This window comes from Anabrus simplex, chromosome 14 (genome assembly GCF_040414725.1).
Source record: "Anabrus simplex isolate iqAnaSimp1 chromosome 14, ASM4041472v1, whole genome shotgun sequence".
NCBI classification, from domain to species: Eukaryota; Metazoa; Arthropoda; class Insecta; order Orthoptera; family Tettigoniidae; genus Anabrus; species Anabrus simplex.
The window spans coordinates 21828146-21852140 of record NC_090278.1 but is presented as its reverse complement, the minus strand read 5'-3'; the positions used below and the strand labels follow the sequence as shown (position 1 = coordinate 21852140).

The 23995-nt window shown below is 38.7% G+C and overlaps 1 protein-coding gene across 1 annotated transcript in view; it reads left to right on the top strand.

Moving 5' to 3' along the window:
* LOC137502979 (uncharacterized) overlaps positions 1-23995 on the top strand; it is a 66522-nt gene that overhangs the window by 21987 nt on the left and 20540 nt on the right. Inside the window, exons 4-5 of the mRNA XM_068230267.1 lie at positions 8399-8524; positions 16702-16760. Of these exons, the coding sequence (XP_068086368.1) occupies positions 8399-8524; positions 16702-16760 (185 nt within the window). The remainder of the gene's footprint in view (positions 1-8398; positions 8525-16701; positions 16761-23995) is intronic.

The following is a 23995-nucleotide window of genomic DNA, read 5'->3' as shown; positions in this document are numbered from 1 at the left end:
TCCACATGGTGCACTCTGGGTGTTCTGGCATAACTGCAGTTAAATAGTCTGGTGACGGACCAAAATCTCTATTTGAGGATGTCCCACCAATTTAAAGATAAACTTTAATTCCAATTGCTCATAATAATGCTGAAACCAGTCATGTTATTTGAAGAGAGGAGTTCATGCCGAGTTCTTGCAAGATATGTCTCATCTGATGAACTAGGATCACTACATATAAAACAGTGGTCTTTGTCATAGAAAAATTCTGCAATACTTGCACATTTTTAATAGTTTTCCCAAATTATAGGTTAGTTATTATATGGTCTGTTATGATTCTGGTATTCCAACCCTCTCATGTGTATCGGTGAAAAGCCTTATGCTTGAAGAATGTATTTGTGACTGCTAATCCCATACTAGCACAATTTCAGTAAACACTTCCCATTCCAATTAGCTTCCCTATCTTTCCCACATTTACTCATTACCATCTGATATAATCCAGTTTTATTTCCAACTCTTGTATTGAAATTACCCATTCGCACTATCCTATTCTTGTTTAATTCCTCCAACTGCCAAATCTACCCACATCATTTGCTCATTCACGTGCCTAACAGAAACTATGTTGCACACCGTGGTATTCCTAAAGAAGAGTCCTACTCCAAACTCTGCCCTTCCCTTTTTAACACCTGTTAATCTGCCGTTTTTTCCTCATCTCCTGTTGTCTGAATATCATTGACTCCTAATATATCCAGACCCTACCTCTTTGTTGACTCTACCAGTTTTGCTTTCTTTCTTTAATATTGATAGGTCCCCATCAAATTCCACTTTGTTCGCCAGCTTGTTTCCAAGGAGTCCCTTTCCTGTCAAATGGAAGTAGGTCTCTGTTACTCCTGTAAGTCTGAGGCTAGCATAAGATATTCTGAGCTTGGTAAATTATGTGAAGCAGGATAGTAGCTTACCAGTGAGAATCTTCTGTAACATATTAGGGACTATGGGTGGATTTTTTAGTCCTAGCTGCCCGAGCACAAGGAAGGCCATGACTCAGAATATACCTGAGAAGCCCACTCCTGTTCCAAACCAGCTTGTATCTCGACTCTCAGGACCATTTACTAGGTCATTCAGCTGTTGCCCATGGTTTATAAACTAGGACGTGACTACAGTAACCCATACTCTTAATTTGTCATTTTCAGAATCATTCTGTAGCATTAGTGATAGTAATTTATAAAAGTAGGCTAGTTTTTGTGTCAGTTATTTAGAGAAGAATATTGTTCTGTAATGTTAGTCAAGCCCTATGCAATTTCTGTGCTAAAACAGGCAATTAGGGATTTATTTCTCTGAGAATAAATGGTTACCTTCAATCTCTTCTATTGAAATTAGCTGCATATAATTTATTTATGCTTAACTCTTTACATTTTTGGTATGTTTAGATGTTTTAGTAAGACAAATGTATTCACAAAAATTTTAATTTTGCTCGCAAGTCAAAACTTACTGTTGATAAACTTAACCATAATAAGTATTTGCATTTGTTCCTGTACTGACTTGTCTAAAGCTAAGAAAATCTATTTAAAATAGTATGTGCTTGGCCCACCTTGTCAATACGAGGACGGTTTGAAAAGTTCTCGGAATCACCGCTAGATGTCAGTGCTAGAGCAATGAGGTTCCCGCACAATAATCACACATCCTTTGTGAGTGAACACGTGGTGCGTCAGTGCTCTAGCTGCAGGAGTGTGGTAGCGACGACTCTTTGTTGTTGTTCCCGCGTAGTGATTTGTGACAATGGAAAAAAAATTGAGATTCGAGCGGTGAATGAATACTTTGTAAAGAAAGGTATGAAAGCAAAGGAAATTCATGCCGACTTTCAGAAGACACTGGGGGACTCTGCTCCTTCATTTTCAACTGTTGCCAAGAGGACCAGCGAGTTTAAATTTGGTCGGGAGCGCTTGGACGATGATCTGACTAGTGGACACCCAAAAAGTGTTACGACCCCAGATTTTATTGCAAAAGTGCATAAAATGGTCGTGGAGGATCGTCGACTGAAAGTGCGGGAGATTGCTGAAGCTGTAGGGATGTCTTCTAAATGGGTATATTATATTTTAACCGAAGAATTGGGTATGAAAAAATTATCCGCAAGATCGGTGCTGCGGCTCTTGACAATGGACAATAAACGCACCAGATTGGAAATGTCCAAAGAAAGTCCGGCCGATTTCAGTGCAACCAACAAGATTTTTTGCGCTGGTTTGTGACTACAGATGAAACTTGGATCCACTACTACACCCCAGAGACAAAACAGCAAAGCAGTGGAAACATGCTGATTCACTGCCACCTAAGAAAGCAAAGGCAGTGCGTTCAGCCAGAAAGGTCATGGCCTCAGTTTTCTGGGATGAAAAGGCATTCTGCTGATAGATTATCTTCGTACTGGCCAAACAATTACGGGGCAATACTATGCAAACCTCCTAGACCAACTACAGAAAAAGATACGCAAAACAAGGCCTGGTTTGGCAAGGAAAGAGGTCATCTTTCATCAGGACAACGCTCCGCTGTACACAAGTGTTATTGCCATGGCAAAACTTCATGAACTGGGGTACGAATTGTTGCCACATCCACCTTATTCACCTGATTTGGCACCATCAGACTTTCATCTATTCGCCAAGCTGAAAATTTTCCTCGGTGGCCGGAGACTTTTTACAAGGGAAGAACTGACAGCCGAATTGGAGAGATATTTTGCAGGCCTGGAGGAATCTCATTTTCGAGATTGGATCAAGGCTTTGGAACATTGCTGGACCAGATGCATTAGTCTACAGGGAGACTATGTTGAATAATAAAAGCAATTCCACCGAGGTAAGATACTTAATTCTAGTACATTCTGAGAACTTTTCAAACCACCTACGTAATAAAAAACTGGCGTGTTCATAAACTTTTCGAGCGTGTTAATAAAAATATCTTTAACTTTAGTGAATGAAACTTTTCATTACCTGGCGAGTTGTCCATACGGTTAATGGCATGCAGCTGTGAGCTTGCATCCGGGATATAGTGGGTTCAAATCTCACTGTCGGCAGCCCTGAAGATGGTTTTCCATGTTTTCCATTTTCACACCAGGCAAATGCTGGGGCTGTACCTTAAATAAGGCCAGTGTCACTTCCTTCCAACTCCAAGGCCTTTCCTATCCCATCATCGCCATAAGACCTATCTATGTCTGTGCTACGTAAGGCCACTAGCAAAAAAAACCTTTTCATTAACTTTTCGCGTTTCTGTTAACATTTCAATTCACACATGCGCAAGGACGCAATTATACCGTGCAAATTCGTAGTGCAGAATACAATGATTTCTTATTGCTTCTAAAAAATTGACCACCAAATCGCAAGCGAAAGATCTAGTATATCGTACCTTTAATTCTGTATGAAATTCTTTTAGCTGTGTTCTAATGTAGCTTCATTTCCAGCTTCGCTCCTCGCTGAATAATCTAACCTCCCATAATCGCTTGTATATCATCAAAATAATACTGTCCTAACTATGTTAAATGAAGATTTTCTTTATGTTATACCTTTACATTTTCTTTGAGATTGTTGTTATAAAGCTTCAAACACCTCAGACACAATAACTGAAATTGCTTGTTTTGATACTGTAGACAAATAGGTGTAGAAGTGAAATGTCTGAGTCACCATTTGCTAGGAAACTTTAAGTTATACCTACAAAAGAAATAGCCTGTCATTAGTGGAGCCAGCTTTCTGATAATCTGTATAATTACTTGGAATTTCAGACCCATTTACTGTCAATAAGAACTGAAAGTCATGTGGAGGCATTTTTAATAAAATTTTGAACGCCTGCTGCATCATGAATTAAAAGTTCGACATATGTGTTCTCTCAAAGCTTAATTTTACTCGCCTTTCCAATATTTTTCTTTGCCACACTTCACATCTGCACTTTTTTTTATATTACTCACTAAAATAATGAAAGCTGTAGCTGTAAGTATTTTCTTCTTCCTGACCCTATCCATTGTAACCTCACAAACGGCTATTTTGGTGTGGACACAATGTTGAAGAAGTTTGTTAACAAAAATTTATTAACAAAAATTTGTTAACATGTTGAGAAATATTTTCATTAATATATTGTTAACACTGTTTATTAACCTTGGTGTGGACTAACCATTATGATTGAATTTTTTTATTCTTACATATTTCAGGAGCATAGTACATTTCCTTCATCAGTGATGTCCAGTCAAAGAATAAAAACAATATAATACTATATTTTGTTTAGCCCACAATTTAAAGAAGCATTATATCATAATTCACCATGTCAAAGAATAAACAAACATGAATGAAATATTATGAAAATTATCATTATGTAAAATCACGTTAGGAAGGAAATGATAATACTTGGAGATCTTAAATATGTTTAGGTACTAGCTGTTGTACCCATGCTTTGCTATGGAATTCTACATTGTATACAGAATTCTAGGTTAGGTAATGTACATGTTGTGAGCAAGATTGTATGAAATTACATAGCTCTTAACGTTACCCTAGAAACGCGACGGAGAATTCACCAAACATCCTTTCTCATATGAAGACTGAGTTAGGGAATTTTCACTGTATTGGTAGGCCCGCTTGCCTACCATCACTTACAATCAGGTTGGGGAGCTTTCATTATAATGGTAGACACTCACTCTCCACCTGCCTTTTTACATCCTCAGAAACACTGTCTTAGTGGTTTTCCCAAGTTAAATGAACATAGGTCATTACAATGACGTCAGTAGGAATGGCACGATTAAAAGCAATATGAAATACTCGATCAAATGAAAAACGACGTGTTTTCTTACTTTTAATGAGCAGAACTAAGCTGCCGATCTAACAGTCCAAAGTTCCAAAGCTGGAATGACCAAGCCACAGACTGCCGTGAGCCGTGAACACTCTTTATCCCTTTTCGGCAAGAAGAGGGTCGAATAGTGGCGTCTCCCAGGGCAAAAACTATGCCCTTTTACTAATCTGTTTCCTATGAGTACCCGATGAGTCAGAAGGTATCAATTCACTACTCTGGCGGTGGAATAATCTATCTGACTTGGAACCAAATTCACTGCTAATTTGGAATAAAATGAATGTGGAATTTAATAAAAATTAAGAGGAAGAAGCTTTCCTTAAGAAACAGCAGGGTTGAATTTTGAGTATTTAGTGAATTGTGGTGCTATAATTTGGAATAGCCCTAATTGTTATTCTAGTCCAGGACATACTACTACTATGACTCTACTAAGTGAGCCTCTGCCCATTCAAAACAGCGTGTCAGAGTAGGGATCGATTAGCTGGGTTACTATTATGAACCAGTATGTTACGTACCAGCTGTATCATAAAATGTATGAACCCGAGGAATGGCATGCTAAAGAAGAAAGTTTTCTAACACCCTGGCTATTTCCCACCAATATTCAGTCAGGCTGTTATACTCGGTATGCAACAGTAATCCCATCTATCGAAGTTGAGAGGCAGCATAAGAGACAACGAACATCACAACAAACAATGTTCAATGTAATATTATTGTTGATCAGTGTTAGGCTGTGCGCTTTCAGTATTGTAGGTCTTCACTTTTAGTTTTCTTCTGACTCTGAAATACCACTCTTATCATGGTCGGTACGTTAAAACTGAATAAAATATAAATGTCCGGAAATTGTATTCTCTATAACTTTTGTTATGTAGTACTTTTCGATAGGACCAATAGCATAAGTATTTAAAAATTACATTTTAGGTGCCTTCCCCTGAACTAGAATTTCAGCCAGGGTGAATAAAATTGTTTATAGCTTTGACTCTAGTTCCTTATTCCTGATTTTCATTAAATTCTGTTAACCCATTTTCTCGTGGTTCGGCGTTGATACGGACTTAGTAACAAAAATACAAAGTCGTGAACATCTGTGTTATCATAACCGGTACATTAAAAATGTATCCGACATAAATGGTCAGAAGTTTAATACTATATAACTTTGGTTATGTAGTATTTATCGATACGACCACTAATAATATAAATATTTGAGAATTAAATTTTAGGCCTTCCACTAAACTACCATTTCACTCAGCGTGAATAAAATTATTTATAACCTAGATTATAGCGACTTATTTCCTGACTTTGAATGCCAATTTTTATTAAGATAGGACCTCTAAAAACATATTTGAAAATATTTGAAAATTAAATGTTAGGCCTTCCCCTAAACTACCATTTCAATCAGCAGGAATAAAATTATTTATAGCCTAGATTGTAGCAACTGCTTCCCCGACTTTGCATACTGATTTTCATTAAATTCTCTTTAGCCGTTTTCTAGTGATGCATGTACATACATACAAACAGACAGACAGAAATTACAGAAAAGTAAAAAGGGCATTTCCTTGTTACTGTGACATGACCAATATGAAAATACCATTCTTTTCAAATTCTGAGCAATGTAGGTACAGACAAAACTCTCATTTTATATATAGATTTTCTCTGCCCTATCCAAGGCTTTTGATAAGGTGCTGGCGAGATGTAGTGTATAAGGTGCACTATGTCTTCTGGTATGGGCTATATCAAATTTGTTACTTTCATCGATCTGTCTCAGTCTCATCCTTGGCTTTGACAATATGAATGTGACTGAGGTATGAGTGATGCTAGTAATACCATTGTTTATGTAGCCAGTCCCTGTTATGAATGGTGTGAAAATATCACTATTTGGGCTTGGCAGACTGATATGTAATAGCAACGGCTGGCTCGGTGAGGAAAGCAACAGAAAACTACCTCACTCATCATTTCCCTAGTATGCCTTTTCAGTGACACCTAGGCTATTTATGACAGCTGTTGGCGGGGCTGCAGAGGATCAAACCAGCCTTCGGGCTGAATGCCCAACATACATACATACATAGATTCTCTTTCAACATTATCCAAATAAAAAAGATTATTTAAATAAAGTTTTCAGTTTATGAAACATGTATTGACAAGGTTGGCCAAGCACATACTATTTTAAATAGTTTTTAATGGTTTAACAGATTTAACGGGAGCCTCCCAGTTTTTCATTGTTCTTCCCGATCTTCCGATCGCCAGGACCAATCCCCTGATTTTCAGAGCAGTTTCAGTAATTTTCATATTTTAAACTCCCATGCATTTCCTTGTTCTATCGATATATGGCTGAGTATGGCTGGTTGATAATAGTTCTAATAATAAAATCAGACAGCAGTATGGGGCACGGTGGCCAGTCATGTGCTCCTCTTTGGACTATAATGCAGTCAAATACTCATTCTATTTGGTCAAATACTCATATAGCTTAATAGCAAGTGGAAGTCGCAAGCGAGTGACCTAACCTCAGAAATAGCACACGAGGCAGGACCTGCATAAGTGCTCGTGTTGTATGTCTTAACATTTGTTTTGGCCAGAATTTTAGAAATATGATGCATTGTTTAAAAGAGGTTATAGGGATAGTTTTCCTTGTTTTAGTGAATCCAGAAAGGGACCAACATTCACATGCTGTATTATATGTAGGTGTGATTTATCAGTTGTGCATGGTGGGAAGTGTGATATACTCAAACATTCACAAATGAAAAACATGAAGTGAGTGTCCGGTATGTAGAAAGAAACCAGAAACTGAACTTTTCATGTAAAAATCAAGATGTAAATCCTGTGAAGAATGCCGAGGCATTATTTACGTCATTCATCATTTTTATTTTATTTTGCTAGTTGCTTTACGTCGCACCGACACAGATTGGCCTTGTGGCGACGATGGGACAAGAAAGGGCTAGGAGTGGGAAGGAAGTGGGCATGGCATTAATTAAGGTACAGCCCCAACATTTGCCTGGTGTGAAAATGAGAAATCATCGAAAACGATTTTCAGGGCTGCCGTCAGTGGGGTTCGAACCTACTATCTCCCGAATACTGGATACTGGCCGCACTTAAGCGACTGCAGCTATCGAGCTTGGTGTCATTTATCATAGAACAAACCTGCCTGTAAATTATGCCGACCATACGGGACCTTTCTTTCGCAAAATGTTTCCCCATTCGGAAATCGCTAAATGATATGGGTGTGCTAGAATGAAAATGGCAGCTATCATTACAGAAATGTGCATGGAAGAAAAGATAAAAATTGTACCACATTTGCAGGTGATGAATTTGCTCTTGCTACTCATGTTTTTGTTTTATACATACAAATTTTCAGGAAAACAAATCTTAAAGAGGTGATTTTATGTAATTGTGTTCAATGTCTGCATGCTTTAGACCTCTCTGCTAGAAATTCAACTCACACTGTAATTGAATCTGACTTCATTGGGTTCTGCAAATAATTCAGTACATTGGACAGTAGTTTGAACTTTGAATTTCCAGTGTGTATTATATATATATATATTTTTTTTTTTTGAGGATGTGAACATGCAAAGACATTGTTCACATTGTGTGAATTGTTTCCTTATTTTCTGTTTTCCTTCAGGAATTAAATGAAGAGGCTGCTACTGATAAGCTAGTGGAAGTAAAATGTGAACCACCTGATAAGTTTCTTGATTCAAAGATAGGAAACTTTGCAGAAGAATTCATCAAAGAAGAACATGAATTTCAGGTAATAAAACTGTTTAATCTCAATTAATCAATTAGTGGATTTTATATTTTCCATTATAAATTTTCAGCTGGGTTTAGGCAAATTCTCTCACCAGCCTAAGAGGCTCAGTGAAGCATTGACTTTCTCAGCGCTAGTTGATGGCTTTGATCATAGCTCAGTCAGGTTGTATTTGGAGATCAGTAGACTTACAGGTTAACAAAGGAATTTCTCAAACCATAATTCCATCACCTCAACATCTCCAAACACCATAAAAGTAATTAACAGGCTTTAACATTATTATCATCATCATTTGACTCTCTTCTTGCTGTCACACACCATCACCATGATCAAGTCTAGGACATGTTTACTCAACAAGACCAATCTTACATAATGTACTTTTTCCTGGCCTCCCTTTCATTTCAGAAACCACTAGACGTCATACCAGTCTTTTGGTAGGTTAGCCCTTTAGGTGGTGAATGGATGAAAGTAATCTAATTAGCAACTGGAGTGAAGTTGTGGTTAATGGCAATGCTATCGCATGAAATGCTTAATGAAATGAAAGGCCGCACAGTTTCTCACACTTGTGATATATGGAAGCCAAGTACTAGTGCTGAAATGTACTGGCCATGGCCAGCGGTAGAGACTGTTCTGAGTTTGGTGTGTAAACTCATTCCTATCAGTGCTGCCATAGCAGTGATCAAATACCTCAAATACTATGTTAGGCTCACTACGCTGAAAAACAGGAGATAATAGGATCTGCCTTGTCAGTATACAAAAAACAGTTTAATCCATATTATTTACTCATATATATATATATATATACACCGAGAAAACATCATTCTCTTTTTCAGTGAAAAAATTATTTATGAGAATCCATTGACTTGATTTGAATGAAAATTAATTAGTTGTTCATTTATTACTTGAAACAAAGATCTTAGCTTGATAAAAGGTTCCATTCAGAAAAAATGATACATTAGTCCTTCAGTATCTTTTTTTGGTGCTAGTTAAAATGCTTATTGTTGACCCACTGTTTTTTTGTTGCTCATGGCTTTACGTCGCACCAACACAGATAGGTCTTATGGCGACAATGGGATAGGAAAGGCCTAGGAGTTGGAAGGAAGTGGCTGTGGCTTTAATTAAGGTACAGCCCCAGCATTTTCCTGGTGTGAAAATGGGAAACTACGGAAAACCTTCTTCAGGGCTGCCGACAGTGGGATTCGAACCCACTATCTCCTGGATACGAGCTCACAGCCACGCGCCTCTACGCGCACGGCCAAATCGCCCGGTGACCCAGTGTTCTTCTAGGACTGTGAATGTAGATGAGCTATGGTTTGCAGTATATTACAGGTAATGGAAAAGTATTGGGGTTATGAGCTCTTTACTCTTATTGGAGGAGTTTTCAAAAACTTAACCCATTAACGCCATGCGTGATCATATGATCACGCATCGCAATGCCTTATATAATATTGTATATTTTCAAATCCTTCGGGTTTAATCTACTAATTATTGTTATATTCTCTTTGACGTACATCTGGCAACTCAGCCTGATCGATATATTATGTTATAGTTCTCATTTGGCAGCATTATTGCATTGTGAGTTGGAGTGTGCCTGTGTGAGGATCAACAATGGATGCGTGCTTCAAGTAAGTAATTGTTTTCTAGTCCTGTTCACACATATTAGCCCATGAAAAATGCACCGATATATTTTATATAAATCATATTGAATGCTGGATAATTTTCAAGAGGAAAAATGTTCTTACTACTCTATTATATGCCAAGAATTTTTAGTGTGATCGTACAAACACGCTAGGCTCTAGCGGTGGCTTTCGGTTTCATAAAATATCACACATGTAATAAGCTAGGATTTTACGAGAATATTATCAGGGGTCTCTGTTTTAACATTTTAAAAGTTATTTCTCCTACTCCCACTGCTATTGTATGTTGTTTTATGGCATATCTGTGCCCTAATCTTCGCTTCTACATCTCAATAACGGTGCTCGAAAACATACCTACGGTAGTTGCGAATGTATCAGACATTTCTATTAGTCCATAATATAAGTAAAAGTACGTTTAGGCTGTAAATAGCCTGCTTTCTTTACACATGTCCTGATTTTTTGCAGGGATATAACTCTAATGGAAGTCCTCGATATTTTGGAAGCTGATGACAGTGAAGAGGAAACGGTGAAGGGAATATTCATCGGACCGCCTGAAGTGAATGTACCATCTGATGAAGATTCAGGTGACGAAGATGTTGGTGGTTTAGTTGACAATTTCACTGGCCGTCAACTATCCAGCAAGGCAGAAATTGTGTATACAAATAATGTACGTTTGGGAGGATGTGCAACAGATGATACTGAACAAGCAGACACTTCTGCCAAGAAGAAGAAAACAAACATTTACTCGTGGAATAAGTGTAACGTACTAAATCAAGAGAGTGTTTTTCCAGAACCCGACTATACGTTGTTTCGTGATAAATCCCCTGTGCAGTGTTTTAAAACTTTCTTTTATGGTGAAGTTATTGAACTGCTGTTGCAAGAATCAAGAAAGTACGCAATTTTTAAAAATTCCCCTGATCGTAATTTCTTGCCAGAGGAAATGAAAGTATTGCTATTCTGTTGCTGTCTGGTTGCAACCCTGTTCCCAGTAAACGTTCGTACTGGGAAGCAAGTGAGGACTTGCGCAATGAACTAATTGTCAATGCTATGCACAGAGACAGGTTCTTAGATATGTGTAAATTTATTCATTGTGCAGATAGCACCCAGCCAGTTTCCAATGACAAGATGTGGAAATTACGCCCCCTTATGGATCTTCTGAAAAAGCGATTTGTTTCCATGTTCAGGCCTGAGCACAATCTCAATTTCGACGAGTGCATGGTAAAATACTTTGGCGGGCATAGCTGCAAGCAATTCATAAGGGGGAAACCGATACATTTCGGTTACAAAATCTGGTGTTTGAATACATCCTCTGGATACCTTATCAATTTTGATATATATCAAGGAAAGAATCCAAAAGGAAACTCTGAATACGGAAAGGCCTATGGTAAATGTGCAGCTCCCATGATGCTGATGTTAGATGAACTGCCAGAGGACTTCAAAGTACTGCCGTTCCGCCTTTACTTTGATAACCTCTTTACAAACATGACACTTCTTCAAGAGCTGAAGCGCCGTGGCTATGGAGGGACTGGGACTATCAGAGAGAATCGTGTTCCCAAGGAATGTCCTCTTCCCGCAGTAACGGAAATGAAGAAGAAGCCCCGTGGAACATTTGAGGTTGCCATGCGTGTGGAAGATGGGATTGGAAATGTAAGATGGGTTGACAATTCCATCGTAATCATTGCATCCACGTGCTACGGCACAGATACTGCCTCTTCCGTTTCACGGTACTCTCAAACAGAGAAGAAGAGAGTGCGTGTGAGACGTCCCGCTGTTTTCGGGGCATACAATAAGAACATGGGAGGAACGGACAAAATGGATGAGAACGTCTCCGACGACCGCATAGTCATACGGGGGAAGAAGTGGTGGTGCTCCCTATTTATGTGGATGCTCGATGTTACAGCACATAATGCCTGGCAGCTTATGAGAAGATCAGGTGCTGACATCCCTCAGCCTGACTTCCGCCGCCACATCGTACAGACATACCTCAACGCGTACAGGAATCCATCATCTGGGGCAGGACGTCCCATTGGAACGGTTCATCAAGGTCGCACCCCCAATGATATTCGCTTAGATGGCAGAAATCATCTAGTAGCATCTGGTAATCTTCGCAGATGTGCTGGAATTAACTGTTTTAGCACTGTACGTACCCAGTGCTTGAAATGCAACGTTGGACTCTGCATTCCTTGCTATGTTCCTTACCATACAGTTGAATAACGCTAAGAAAAGACAACCAAATTGGTAAACAGTGATAGAGTGATGAACAAATGCTTTTTCTTATGGCTCTCACGTTTTTAATTTCATGGTTTGTTGTACCCATATATTTTACACAAGTGTTTTTGTACATTATATGTTGAATTTGTAGAATGTGCTTGTCACATATTAAAATAATAATACATTTACAAAGATATTAATGATAAAATGAAATGCTCCCACTCCCGCCTAGCGTGATCATATGGACACGGTCCCTCGCGGGGAAACTACTGGGCGAAAATGCATAAAACTTCATATACATACTCTAGACACAATCAGAAGCAATATGTATAACAGGCAAATCAAAATTCTAAACAAAAAAAAAAAAAAAAAAAAAAAAAAAAAAAAAAAAAAAAAAAAATTAAAAATTCCGGCATTAACAGGTTAATAGGGAGAAAGGTTATAGATTCATTATTTTTCCTTTCTTCATTTTTAACAGAGGAGTGTGTATTTTAATTGCTCATTTCAAGTAATATTCATTTTCATTCAACTCAATTCATTGGATTTTGGTAACTTTTTTTTTTTTTTTTCTGAAGAAGAGAATGATGTTTTCTTGAAAAATGTACAGTTAAATGATGTGTATTAAATAGTTTTTCAGTGCAGTGAGATTGTCACTTTAAGTAATTAACCCATATCTGCCCAAATTATTTTTTTGTGGAATATTGCAATATATTTCGTATGTACAATTGTTTGTAATCAAAATGAAAGGGTTATGATGATTTTAGGTTCCATTAACATATTTTTGCGGAGATTTACCGTGTCGACATATGTTGACAGTGAGCCTGGACGGGTAGGGTAAAAGACATGCTTAATAAAGGAACTTTTCTTCGCATTTTAAGCTCATATGAATTTAATAATTAATCACATAGTAAATATTAGTCACACAAGTGTTGAATAAGCACAAAATATTACAAAATATGTGATTCAAAACGTAAATGAAGAACAGTTTTGTCTCAGTTTGGAATGCACACTGTTTCAAAATAAAAGGACAATATTCGTATGTTTGTAGTTTTGTTATACACACAATACCAAATTTTAAGCAAGTATGATCACTTTAAAAACAGCAAAAAAGGAAAGTTACGAGTAGAACTTCAAAATAGTTTAGTGTGTATTTTGAGGTTACACTCTTCTTTTCGCCATCCAGTCTGGTTTAGCGTGAGTGAAATGCCTCGAAGCAAAGGACGTGGCAGCTAACGTTAAATTTTTTGCACTGTTTCCTGGCAGCTTTAGCACATTGAGCGCACCGCAGCTGCTTCCCTCTTGTTTCGAGGTAATGGATTACCCCATCAAAACACACTTCTGGCAATACACATGAAGATAATTTCATACTCGGCCTTCCTGCGTTAGGATGCGTAGCAGCACAAGATCAAATATATGCCCTAACGATGTACCGTGTGAAGGCGAGAGGGTCTAAATTTTCCTCTTTGCTGTTTGGTGTCAAACAGTAAAGTTCACTTATTTTTGTACACACTGGTTCAGCACCAGCCCGGAGTTGATTACCAGAAAGTTTGTTTATATCTCCACATGACTCATCATCATCACTAATCCCCGTCACTATGGAAATCATTTTCAGGTGGTTCTATGCATATATATTAGCATCTAGGATGTCTTGTGATTCTTCCAGGATGCTTATGATCTGCTCGACGGTCAGTCTGAGAAGAATAATTGAAAATTCTATATCAGTACTGAGGCAGTCCCATTCGCGCCCACTGTTGACATATGTCGACGTGGAAATTTTGTGCTCTGCTAGTCAAAAGCAACTATAAATCAGCCATAAATGAATTCAAAATCTTTTAAAGGTATGTTTTGTTGTTACGTTTAACACAACAGTCCGATCTTACTTTCCACTGTAACAATATTATAAGAAAATATTACTCACCGCGATGGAAGCGTCATCCTCTTTACTGTATAGGGAATGGTATATCATACACGGCCACGCGATAAGGCGCGAAACCGAGTGATTCTTGTTTTTGTGCTGTGCAGTAAGTATCAAACAATGAACTGTAAACAATACACCTCAAAAATATTCTTCCGGTTTACAGATATAAGATCAACAATATTCAGATATTAACGTCGACAAATGTCGACAGTGGGCACATATGTGTTAATACTGGCCATTATAGGCTTTCAGTATGGTCAGTTTTACCCCTTTAATACTGCAGTGGGTCAGTATATCAAGTACTAGTATCTATCAGAATAAGTCTGTGTGGAGAGACAGAAAGACAAAGATGAAGCCCCTTTTTATATATGACTTTTATTCACAGATGAGCAATTGAATGAAAGATAGCTGCCATTTTTGTCAAAATTGCACTGTTATCGTCCCAGTGATATGGGACATGACTGTGATGTCATACTGGCTTTGTGAGTAACAGTAGGATGCAGAATGGGTTAGATACAAGATCTCTCGTGCGTTTAATCGTGGCGAGATTTTTGGTGCTGTACGTATTGGCTATTCCATCTCCCGCAGGCAGTGGGCATTCGATGGTCTGTTATGTGCTGAGTGTACCATGAATATGTAGATTCGGGCAGAACAATTGTTCACAGGGTCAGCTGTTATGGAGTACAACATGTTGTTGACAGGGGCACGTGTCAACTGACTTGGATGGTAAGAGCAGGGAGTTGGATCACACTAGAGCAGATTACTCGCAAGTTCAATGCTGGATAACATCAAAATGTGAATAGCCTTACCAGCCACTTTTTCGAATGAAGTGCAAAAGCCACCGGCCAACTTGGTACCACTGCTCACCACACGTCACAAGGCAGTGATACAGGAACACCAACAATTTTCAAAACATAGAGCTAGACTGCTTGACGTACAAGTTACTAGATACTGATAGCAGAGTATGGATTGTCTTGTCAGCTGGGTAGAGCTGAGGCTTGTGGTGTTTGTATCATTATAAAGGGACAGTTCTTGTGGGATGATATGAAAACCCTGGTACATCTGACAACATCCCTCACCGATGAATGATAAAGGAACCTGCTATCGGCCACTTCCACAACACTGCAGGAGACCTGTACGTACAGTAAGACAATAATGCGCCTTCCATTAATTCCTATTGTGGTTGATTGTTTTGATGAACACTTCACAGATTTGAACATGCTTGCGTGGTTCCCAAAGTCATCTCAGTCTGTTGAGAGAGATGAGCGCACCATTCACCCTCCTCCAAACAGTCTCTGTGCATTATGTGAGGTTGTGCACTAGTTGTGGAACTGTATGACTTCCCATGCTTCCAGTATCTTGTTGAGCTTCTGTCACACCACATTGCCACTGACATCAAGGGGAAAGTGTATGCTACATGCAACTAGCAAACTACCACCTGTATTCATCTTTACCCTGTGTTTCTTGCCTTAGACTTCATTCTGATTGACTCCCTTAATCTTTGGTCCCTTCCACCGTTGAGATACTGTTCTCTTCCGGGTGGTTTACATTACCTTCTCCTGTGCAGTGGTCCTCGCCATTGTCAGTCATGATATCATACACTGCAGACATTTTACTGTACTAAAACTGATACTAACATGGTGATAGATACCGCTGTGTGGATTAGAGTGACATTTTCTCCACTCAGGGTACCATCACCCCATCTAAAAGGACTCACCCACCCAAAACTGATGGCCTCTTTTTGGAGTCGAGTTGTTTACAGTTGTTCGATACTTGGCATTGAGACACTGCTGTATGGTCTACTCTATTACTGTAGTGAGGTTATCCAGCTAGACAATGTTTATATTATTATTATTATTTTTATTATTATTGCCTCTGTGGCTCAGGCGGCAGTGTGCAAGTCTCTCATTTCTGGCTTCCGTGCTTCAAATCCCGGTCACTCCATGTGAAATTTGCTCTGGACTAAGCGGAGGCGAGGCAGGTTTTTTGTCTGGGTACCATGGTTTTCCTGTTATTTTTCATTCCAGCAACACTCTCCAGTATCATTTATTTTCATCTGTCAGTTATTACCCTTTGCCCCAGATGAGTGCGACAGGCTTCGGCAGCTGGCACAATTCTTATTCTCGCTGCTAAATGGGGCTTCATTCATTCCATTCCTGACCTGGTCTAATGACTGGAAACAGGATGTGGATTTTCATTCATTCATCATCATCATCATCATCATCATCATTATTATTGTTATTACATTCACTTGTACACCATCTGAGTAAGAGAAAATGTCATTGCCTAAACATTATCAAGCAGTTCTTTTCTACATTTTTGCATGGTCTGCCCTCTAAAGTGCATGATTCTCATTTGCTAAAATGTAGTACCGTAAGTTTAGAGAAATATGAATATTTTTTGTCTCTCTGTAGGATGTGAAAGAAACAGACCAGAATGAAGCCTGTATCTTGGGCGGGTCTCCTCCTTCTTGGTAAGTTCTTGTCTCTTTTAGTACAAATGGTTACATTTTCTTAATTATTTATGTGTGGTGGTATGTGACAATGAGAGGGAACTCTTTCATTTATTTATAAGAAATTGCAGCAGCTTAATTTACACCTCAGTGGGTACATTATTATTATTATTATCATTGTTATTATTATTATCATTATTATTATTATTATTATTATTATTATTATTATTATTATTATTATTATTATTATTATTATTATTATTTGCGTATGGACCCTGTTGGATCACGCATTACATTCATGATTCGCCTTTCTAACAGACCATATTGCTTTCATTCTTTTGCTGTGTGCCTGTTTTCTTTCTTCTGACCACTTAGTCCCCGATCTTTTAGGGACTTCATTCTCTGGCTTTACTACCCATCTATGTATCTTGTGACGGTAAATGTTTCTGTCCACTATTTCTGATGGTTCTGTCTGGGCCTTTTCCAGATCATTTTTGACATCTTGTATCCATGGTACGTTCTTCAGTTTTTCGGTGTATGTCAAAATCTTGTGGGTTAGCCTTGAAGACGATAGTCTGTGAATGTGTCCATAGAATTTCAGTCTTCGTTTTCTGACGTCTGCGGCAAGGTTAGACAGTCAATCCGTAGCTTTGCGTGATTTGAGCCTATACCCTTCTTCCTTTTTATCTGGACCCAGAATTTTCCTCAAGATCTTCCTTTCCTCCTTCAAAAATGCTAAAATGTAGTACCGTAAGTTTAGAGAAATATGAATATTTTTTGTCTCTCTGTAGGATGTGAAAGAAACAGACCAGAATGAAGCCTATATCTTGGGCGGGTCTCCTCCTTCTTGGTAAGTTCTTGTCTCTTTTAGTACAAAGTCCAGATCACCTTTATTATTAAGAACCAAGATTTCACTTGCATACAGCACTTCAGGTTTAATCACCGTATTATAATGTTTGATTTTTCTATGTATGGACATGCACTTCTCGTTGTATATGTCACGGGTTCTCCAATATGCTCTTTTGAGTTTTTGTAATCGAACTTTCTGTGCTTCCTTTTCCAACCCTGTTGGTTCTAGGATCTCACTGAGATATTTAAAGTATGGAACTCGTTTGATGTGTCCATATTTTGTTTGTAATTCCTGAATGTCGAATTCAGTGCAAATAAACTTGGTCTTCTCGAATGAGATTTTAAGTCCAGTTTTCTCAGCGCATTCCTTGAGGATTTCAATCTGTTTGATCACTGAAATTTCACTGTCTGTTAGTATCGCTAGGTCGTCTGTGAAAGCTAAACAACTGACCTTAATGTCATCGTTCTTTCGGCCAAGTTGAATGGGTTTCAAGTGCTTCTGAACTTTTAATTCCTTCTCCCATTCCCGAATGACTTTGTCTAGAACAAGATTGAAAAGCGGTGGTGACAGTCCGTCACCCTGTCGCACGCCGGTCTTAATGGCAAAGGGCTCCGATACTTCACCGATGAATTGAACTTTTGACTTTATGTCCGTGAGTGTTTCCTTGACGAGTCTTAATGTCTTTGGGTCAAGCCCTTGTTCTTCTAAGATGTTAAAGAGAGACTGTCGATCAACCGAATCGTACGCTTTCTTGAAGTCAACGAAACTACAAATAATCGGGGAGTTTCGGATTGCGCTATATTTCAATATCGTCTTCAAGTTAAAAATTTGTGCAACACAGGACCGCCCAGGTCGGAAACCGGCTTGATATTCTCCAATTTTGTGTTCAAGCTGTTCTTGTACTCTTTGAAGAAGACACACGGAGAGAATCTTGTAGGTGACTTGAACGAGAGAAATCCCTCTGTAGTTATTTACATCGGTTTTGTCACCTTTCTTGTGTACCGGATGGATAAGTGCACATTTCCATTCTTCAGGTAGCTTTTCTTTTTCCCAGGTGTCCATGATTATTAGTGTGAGCTCCTCAAGCGTATTTGGGCCTATGTTCTTTAATAGTTCTGCAACTATGCCATCTTCTCCAGGCGCCCTGTTATTTTTGAGTCTGAAGACGTGTCTCTGGATTTCTTCTTTGGTAGGTGGTGGAGATTAAGGGTTTACGTGTACAGGAGTTTCTTTGGGCCATCATAATGTTGGCTCCTGGCAATTCAGTAATTCAGAGAAATATCGAGCCAACTCCTTACAATTATCCTGGTTAGACAGCGCGAGTTTTCCGTCTTGTTTTCGGAAGCATAAATTCTGTGGGGTGTATCCATGGATTCTCCCTGCGAAAGTCCTGTAGAAGTCTCGCATATTGTGATCTTGGAAATCTTTTTCTATAGATTCCAGTTGGTCCTTCATGTATCTCCTCTTCGTTTGCCTGATTACTTTTGACGTTTCCTTCCTTGTCTGAAGATAGTGTTGTTGAGCCTCGAGTGACTTCTTACAGTTATATTTCTGAAAGGCTCTCTTCCGCTTTTCCAGTGCTTCTTCACATGCAGAGTCCCACCAAGGGTGTTTCGTATTCTTCTTCATTGGAATCGTCTCTTTAGCTCTTGTAATGATCTTGTCATGGAACTGTTGCCAGGTGTCCTCCTTTTCCTTTTCCCATTCTTCTTTTATGTTAGTTTCCTTTATGTTTTTCGTGTCGAACTTCTGAAGATGACATTTCTTATAGTGGTTCTTTTCGGGGTAAATTTCACTTTGATACGCACTAAATAATGGTCAGAATCAATATTCGCTCCTCTTCGAACTTGAACATCATGAATTTCTTTCTGTAAAGGATGTGTGATGGCTACATGGTTAATCTGATATTCTCCAAGAGATTGTAAAGGTGATCTCCAGGTCTTCTGTTTTCGAGGATGCTTCCTCAGAGAGGTGGACATTACCATCAAGTTGTTCTGTTGACAGAGCTCAATAAGTCTCATGCCATTCTTGTTGGTGAATTTATGAGCTGGATATTTGCCTACGGTCTTTTGGTATTCTTTTTCTCTACCAATCTGTGCATTGAAATCACCTAGCAATATCTTTGTATCTTCTCTGGGGACTGCTGCCAAGATTTTTTCGAGATTAGACCAGAATTGTTCTACTTTCTGCAAGTCCTTCTTATTTTCGATGTTTGTGGGGGCATGTACATTAATTATTGTGTTGAGACAGTATTAAAACACTGTCTCCTTGTTTGACATTTTCGAGTTGGAGTCTATCTCCGTGGAAATTATTTCACTTTATCTCCCTGCGAGATATGGACTTAATCCTCATAGTAACTTAAATTAATGAACTGCTTCCTTCTCCTACGACTGTGGGTGAGTTACTATTTATTTGAAACTTGATTATACGCAACTACTCGAAGTTACATCGGGTCTGTAAACTCTGTTGGTTAATATGCCCTACCGGGAGTCGTTTAATTTCCGTGGACTGTAACCTACTGCGCAACCTCTGGCGCATCCCGATCCTGGAGTAACGAAAGCCAACTTCCGCTTTCCGTTGGAAGAGGAAGAGAGAGGTGGTCTGCCGAGAACATGGAAGCCGAACAGACGTGCATGTATAGCTCCGCTATGATGTTCAACTTCAAGATGGTGCCTGGTTGATCCAGTGCATTTTTCGGGGTCACATTCCCCGATTTATGAGTTCCTGTACTCTGGACGAACTTTTGGAGCATCGCAGATGTTGTATTTTCTACTAGTTTTATTTGTTTGAACTTCGGCCTAATGTAAGTACGGGGTCCTTCCTCTACGTCACCGCCAAGACTGTAAGTTATAACTTTTCCTCTAACTTCATCTACAATTTCGTCGAAGTGATTGTGCTAGTTGGGTTGTGATACATGGAATGCCTCTACTGGAATTACAAATCGAAATTTACCTGAACTTGAATTTAATAATAATAATAATAACTTTTTCGGCGGTGTGCTGTGATTAGAAATCAGTTCCCATGCTTTGTATCGTTTTCCAAACTAGGAACTGTTCAAAATTGGAAACCTTAAAAATGTGTTACTAATATTGTAAAATTTATTCTGGTCACCTTTCCGTTATTTCATTTTCAAAAAGGTGATGTCTTAAACCCTTGTTAGAGGGCCTACTCTTGGGTAACGAAAGATGCTAAGCGAGGAAGTTGTATAAGGTATTTCTGTGCGAATTTTCTGCGTATTTCTGGCTTTCTTTTTAGACTTCTTTTCCCTTTGAGAAATTGCGGTTTTCTTTTAAAGCGGTCTGTTTTGCCATTGTTGCGTTTCTCACTGGGATTGGTTCACTCTCTTTGAAGTGAATGTTAATTGTTGTTGTTGCTATGGAGACGGATTTGAGGGTTGTTGACAAAAGGTTTTATGCTCCTGTGGGATGCTGTAATGTTGAAAGCTAATATTTGTCCTTAATTTTTGGCTCGCTTATCTTTGGTTATTGATTTTTCTCTTGGTATCCCCGTTTACCCGCGTGATATGATTTTCCTGATTTATTCTCAATTTAATTTCGGGTTTTTCCTTGTTTTCCTCTATTTGGGTGTGGGTACAATGAACTTTGTACCACCTCCTCGCTTAGTACCTCAAAGAATTTCTGTATTCGCTTAGTACCTCAAAGAATTTCTGTATTCGCTTAGTGTATTTTCTAAGAGAAGAAAAGTTAACTTAACAAATTTATTTCATGCAAATTAACTAAGTTAATGGTGCGAAAATAATTAATCTAAACCAAAAGACTTTAAAACGTATCATGATTTATTGGTAATTTATAAATAAGAAGGTAGGTTAGGCTAGTACTGAAATTTTATATTGGGTCCCAATAAGTTAGGCCGGTTCGAAACGTAGGTTAGTTGTGTTTTGGTATTATTTCTCTTTGAATATTTTTCTTATTCCTGTTGATGTTCTGAGTCCAGAGTTATCTTAATATTACTTCTTTCTCTGATTAAATATATTTATTTACTTCAAAAGAACCTGGACGTGTTATTATTGTAGTATTTGAAACCATACAGTGATAGTTATTTTCATTCTTTCCATGGCCTCTGGTCGCTTGTCTTATTCGTGGTAAGTACCTTTGGTGATGGTTTACTTTTGGATAATTTTGCTTCCACCTTGTTTGGTTTTTTTTAAACCTATATTTCTTGTCTTGTTGCTACCTGTGCGGACACTGTGGGGATGGGTGTTTGTGCGGCACAGTCAGTGGTAGCTCCAGAGCGTGGTTGTCATTTGTTTTCCCTTCGCTCTGGGCGGTATGCGAGCTGTTCCTTCAGAATTGCTCGCCTGTTAGTAGACCCTTGTGTTATTGTGTTTCGTGGTGTCGTAGCTCACCCTCTTGGCATCCCCTTAACGTTGTCACTGTATGGTTTTAAAAGGTGTGTCTGGGTAATGAAAGGCATGTTAAGATATCTATTAAAAAATGTAAAGGAAATGCATTCATCTTGTTTAACTGTCCAAAAATTTGTTTCATGTTAATATCTTCGGGGTGTTTTGTCCGGTTCCCTGTCGAGCTGTGTGCTACCTTCTTGGATTGTGTACGTGATGTTGGTATTGCTCTACCAGCTGCTGTTCGTGTGTTTCCCGCCTGCCTGCCTTACTGCTTTCAGGTGCCTTGTATCATTCCCTTCTTTGTTTCTTCGTAAATTGGTGAGTTTGAAGTTTATCAATTACTCTAAATTCTGAATGTATCATCATTTATCTTAAAAAATTGTGAAATGACCGACACTTGAGCACGAATCGATTGGCTTTGGGCTACGAGTGTACCACAGTTTGCCGTGTACTCTGTGATTTTCTTGGTGGTTATTTGTTCAGTATTTTCATGGTCTACCTGCGAAAATGATTTAATCTGTGGTTATGGAATTAATTGTGTTTAATCGAGTTATTGGTTTTGCTCGGATATGTTGCGTGTGACGTTATTTGTTTTACTGGATTATGATCGTTGGCCTGTACTCTGGGAACTTATTACATTATCTGTCCTGACGTTTTATATTGTTTCCCAGGTTTGTTGTTATTCTTATTATTTTACCTGACATGATGCTTCGATTGTGCTAAAATCATCCTGCGAGAAACTATCGTTGTTGATTTTTACCTACTGCGTTGCTAACAGCGTGTGAACCTTGCATGTACTTAATCTATTGGCATGTGTACCTTGTGCCTGGTCAGTATGGGTGTGATTTACTGCTGAACTGTTGGGCATTTCATCGTATCCTCCCATCGTTAGTGCCTATGAACCCGTTTTAAACTTTTCCTGGTTTATGTGATTGGCATGTATGTGTTACTGATATTTGCTCTGTGCGATTGAAATTATGCCTTGCTACCTACTTTGGCCTAAATGGGATTGTGTGCATGCCGGTAACTGTTTCTTTCGAGTATTTCATTCTTCATTATTGTTAAACTTTGAAATTAATCCTGCCTGTGATGTTTCTTTACATTGGGCCGGTTGTTACCTCGAAAATCTTTACCTTTACTTTGTCTGGTAAATGTTTCCTAACCTTGTTTGGTTACCATTAGTCCCGTGGGGAACTTGTCTTTAAAGTGTAGAGCCTTATATCTACTTGGAAGTCATCATTTATGTTTTATACAACCAGTCCGTGGTGATGTGTTTCCATTGTTTCCTGTGCAATCGCTGATCAGAGCTAGCTGCGAGACTTGGCTGTGCTTTTTGCATGAGTGGTTTCCATTTTTACCTTGTCTTGCTGTTGGTGTCCGTTTGGTGTGTCGTTAGGTGGTGGACGGAGGCATGTTACATTATGTCATCTGTTATTTGGTAGTTATGGGCTATAGTTGAACTCTGTTAATCGGTGATTGGGTTGGTGACTTGTTGGCCACGTGCCTGGACATTTTAGTGTCTTTGCTTGTTTACCCTTTTCCCAACTATTGATTGTATGTGGTTCTCTGTTTCATTGTGTTTTGTACCCTATTATCGGTTGTATTTGTTACCTTGTTGAAAGTATTTGTACGGTGCGGCCTGCCTCAAGTGTTCCTGCTGATGAATTGTCTATGGTGGAATTATTAAACTAGCTCGTTCTGTCTGAAATTTGTGACCTTGTTGTCATCCTGATGTAAATTTTTGATCATATATGGAGGTTCTTGTATTTGGTAGTTCTCGGCATATCTGACATGGTACCCTGTTGAAGTCATTATGTGTCTAGGTATATTTCTTCTGCAAAATTCATTCAACCTATCCTTATTTGCCTAGTTCCATTTCGAGTTGTGAGTTCTGTGAAACCCTTTACCTTATCTACTTATTGATTTGGAGTTGAGTGATGCAGTAGGGTCATAACACCTGAGGACTGAGTTCCTTTTAACCTGTAATGGTTTGGTCGTGATCCTGTGTTTGAAGGAAAGTGTACGGTACCGTAAGTTTGATTT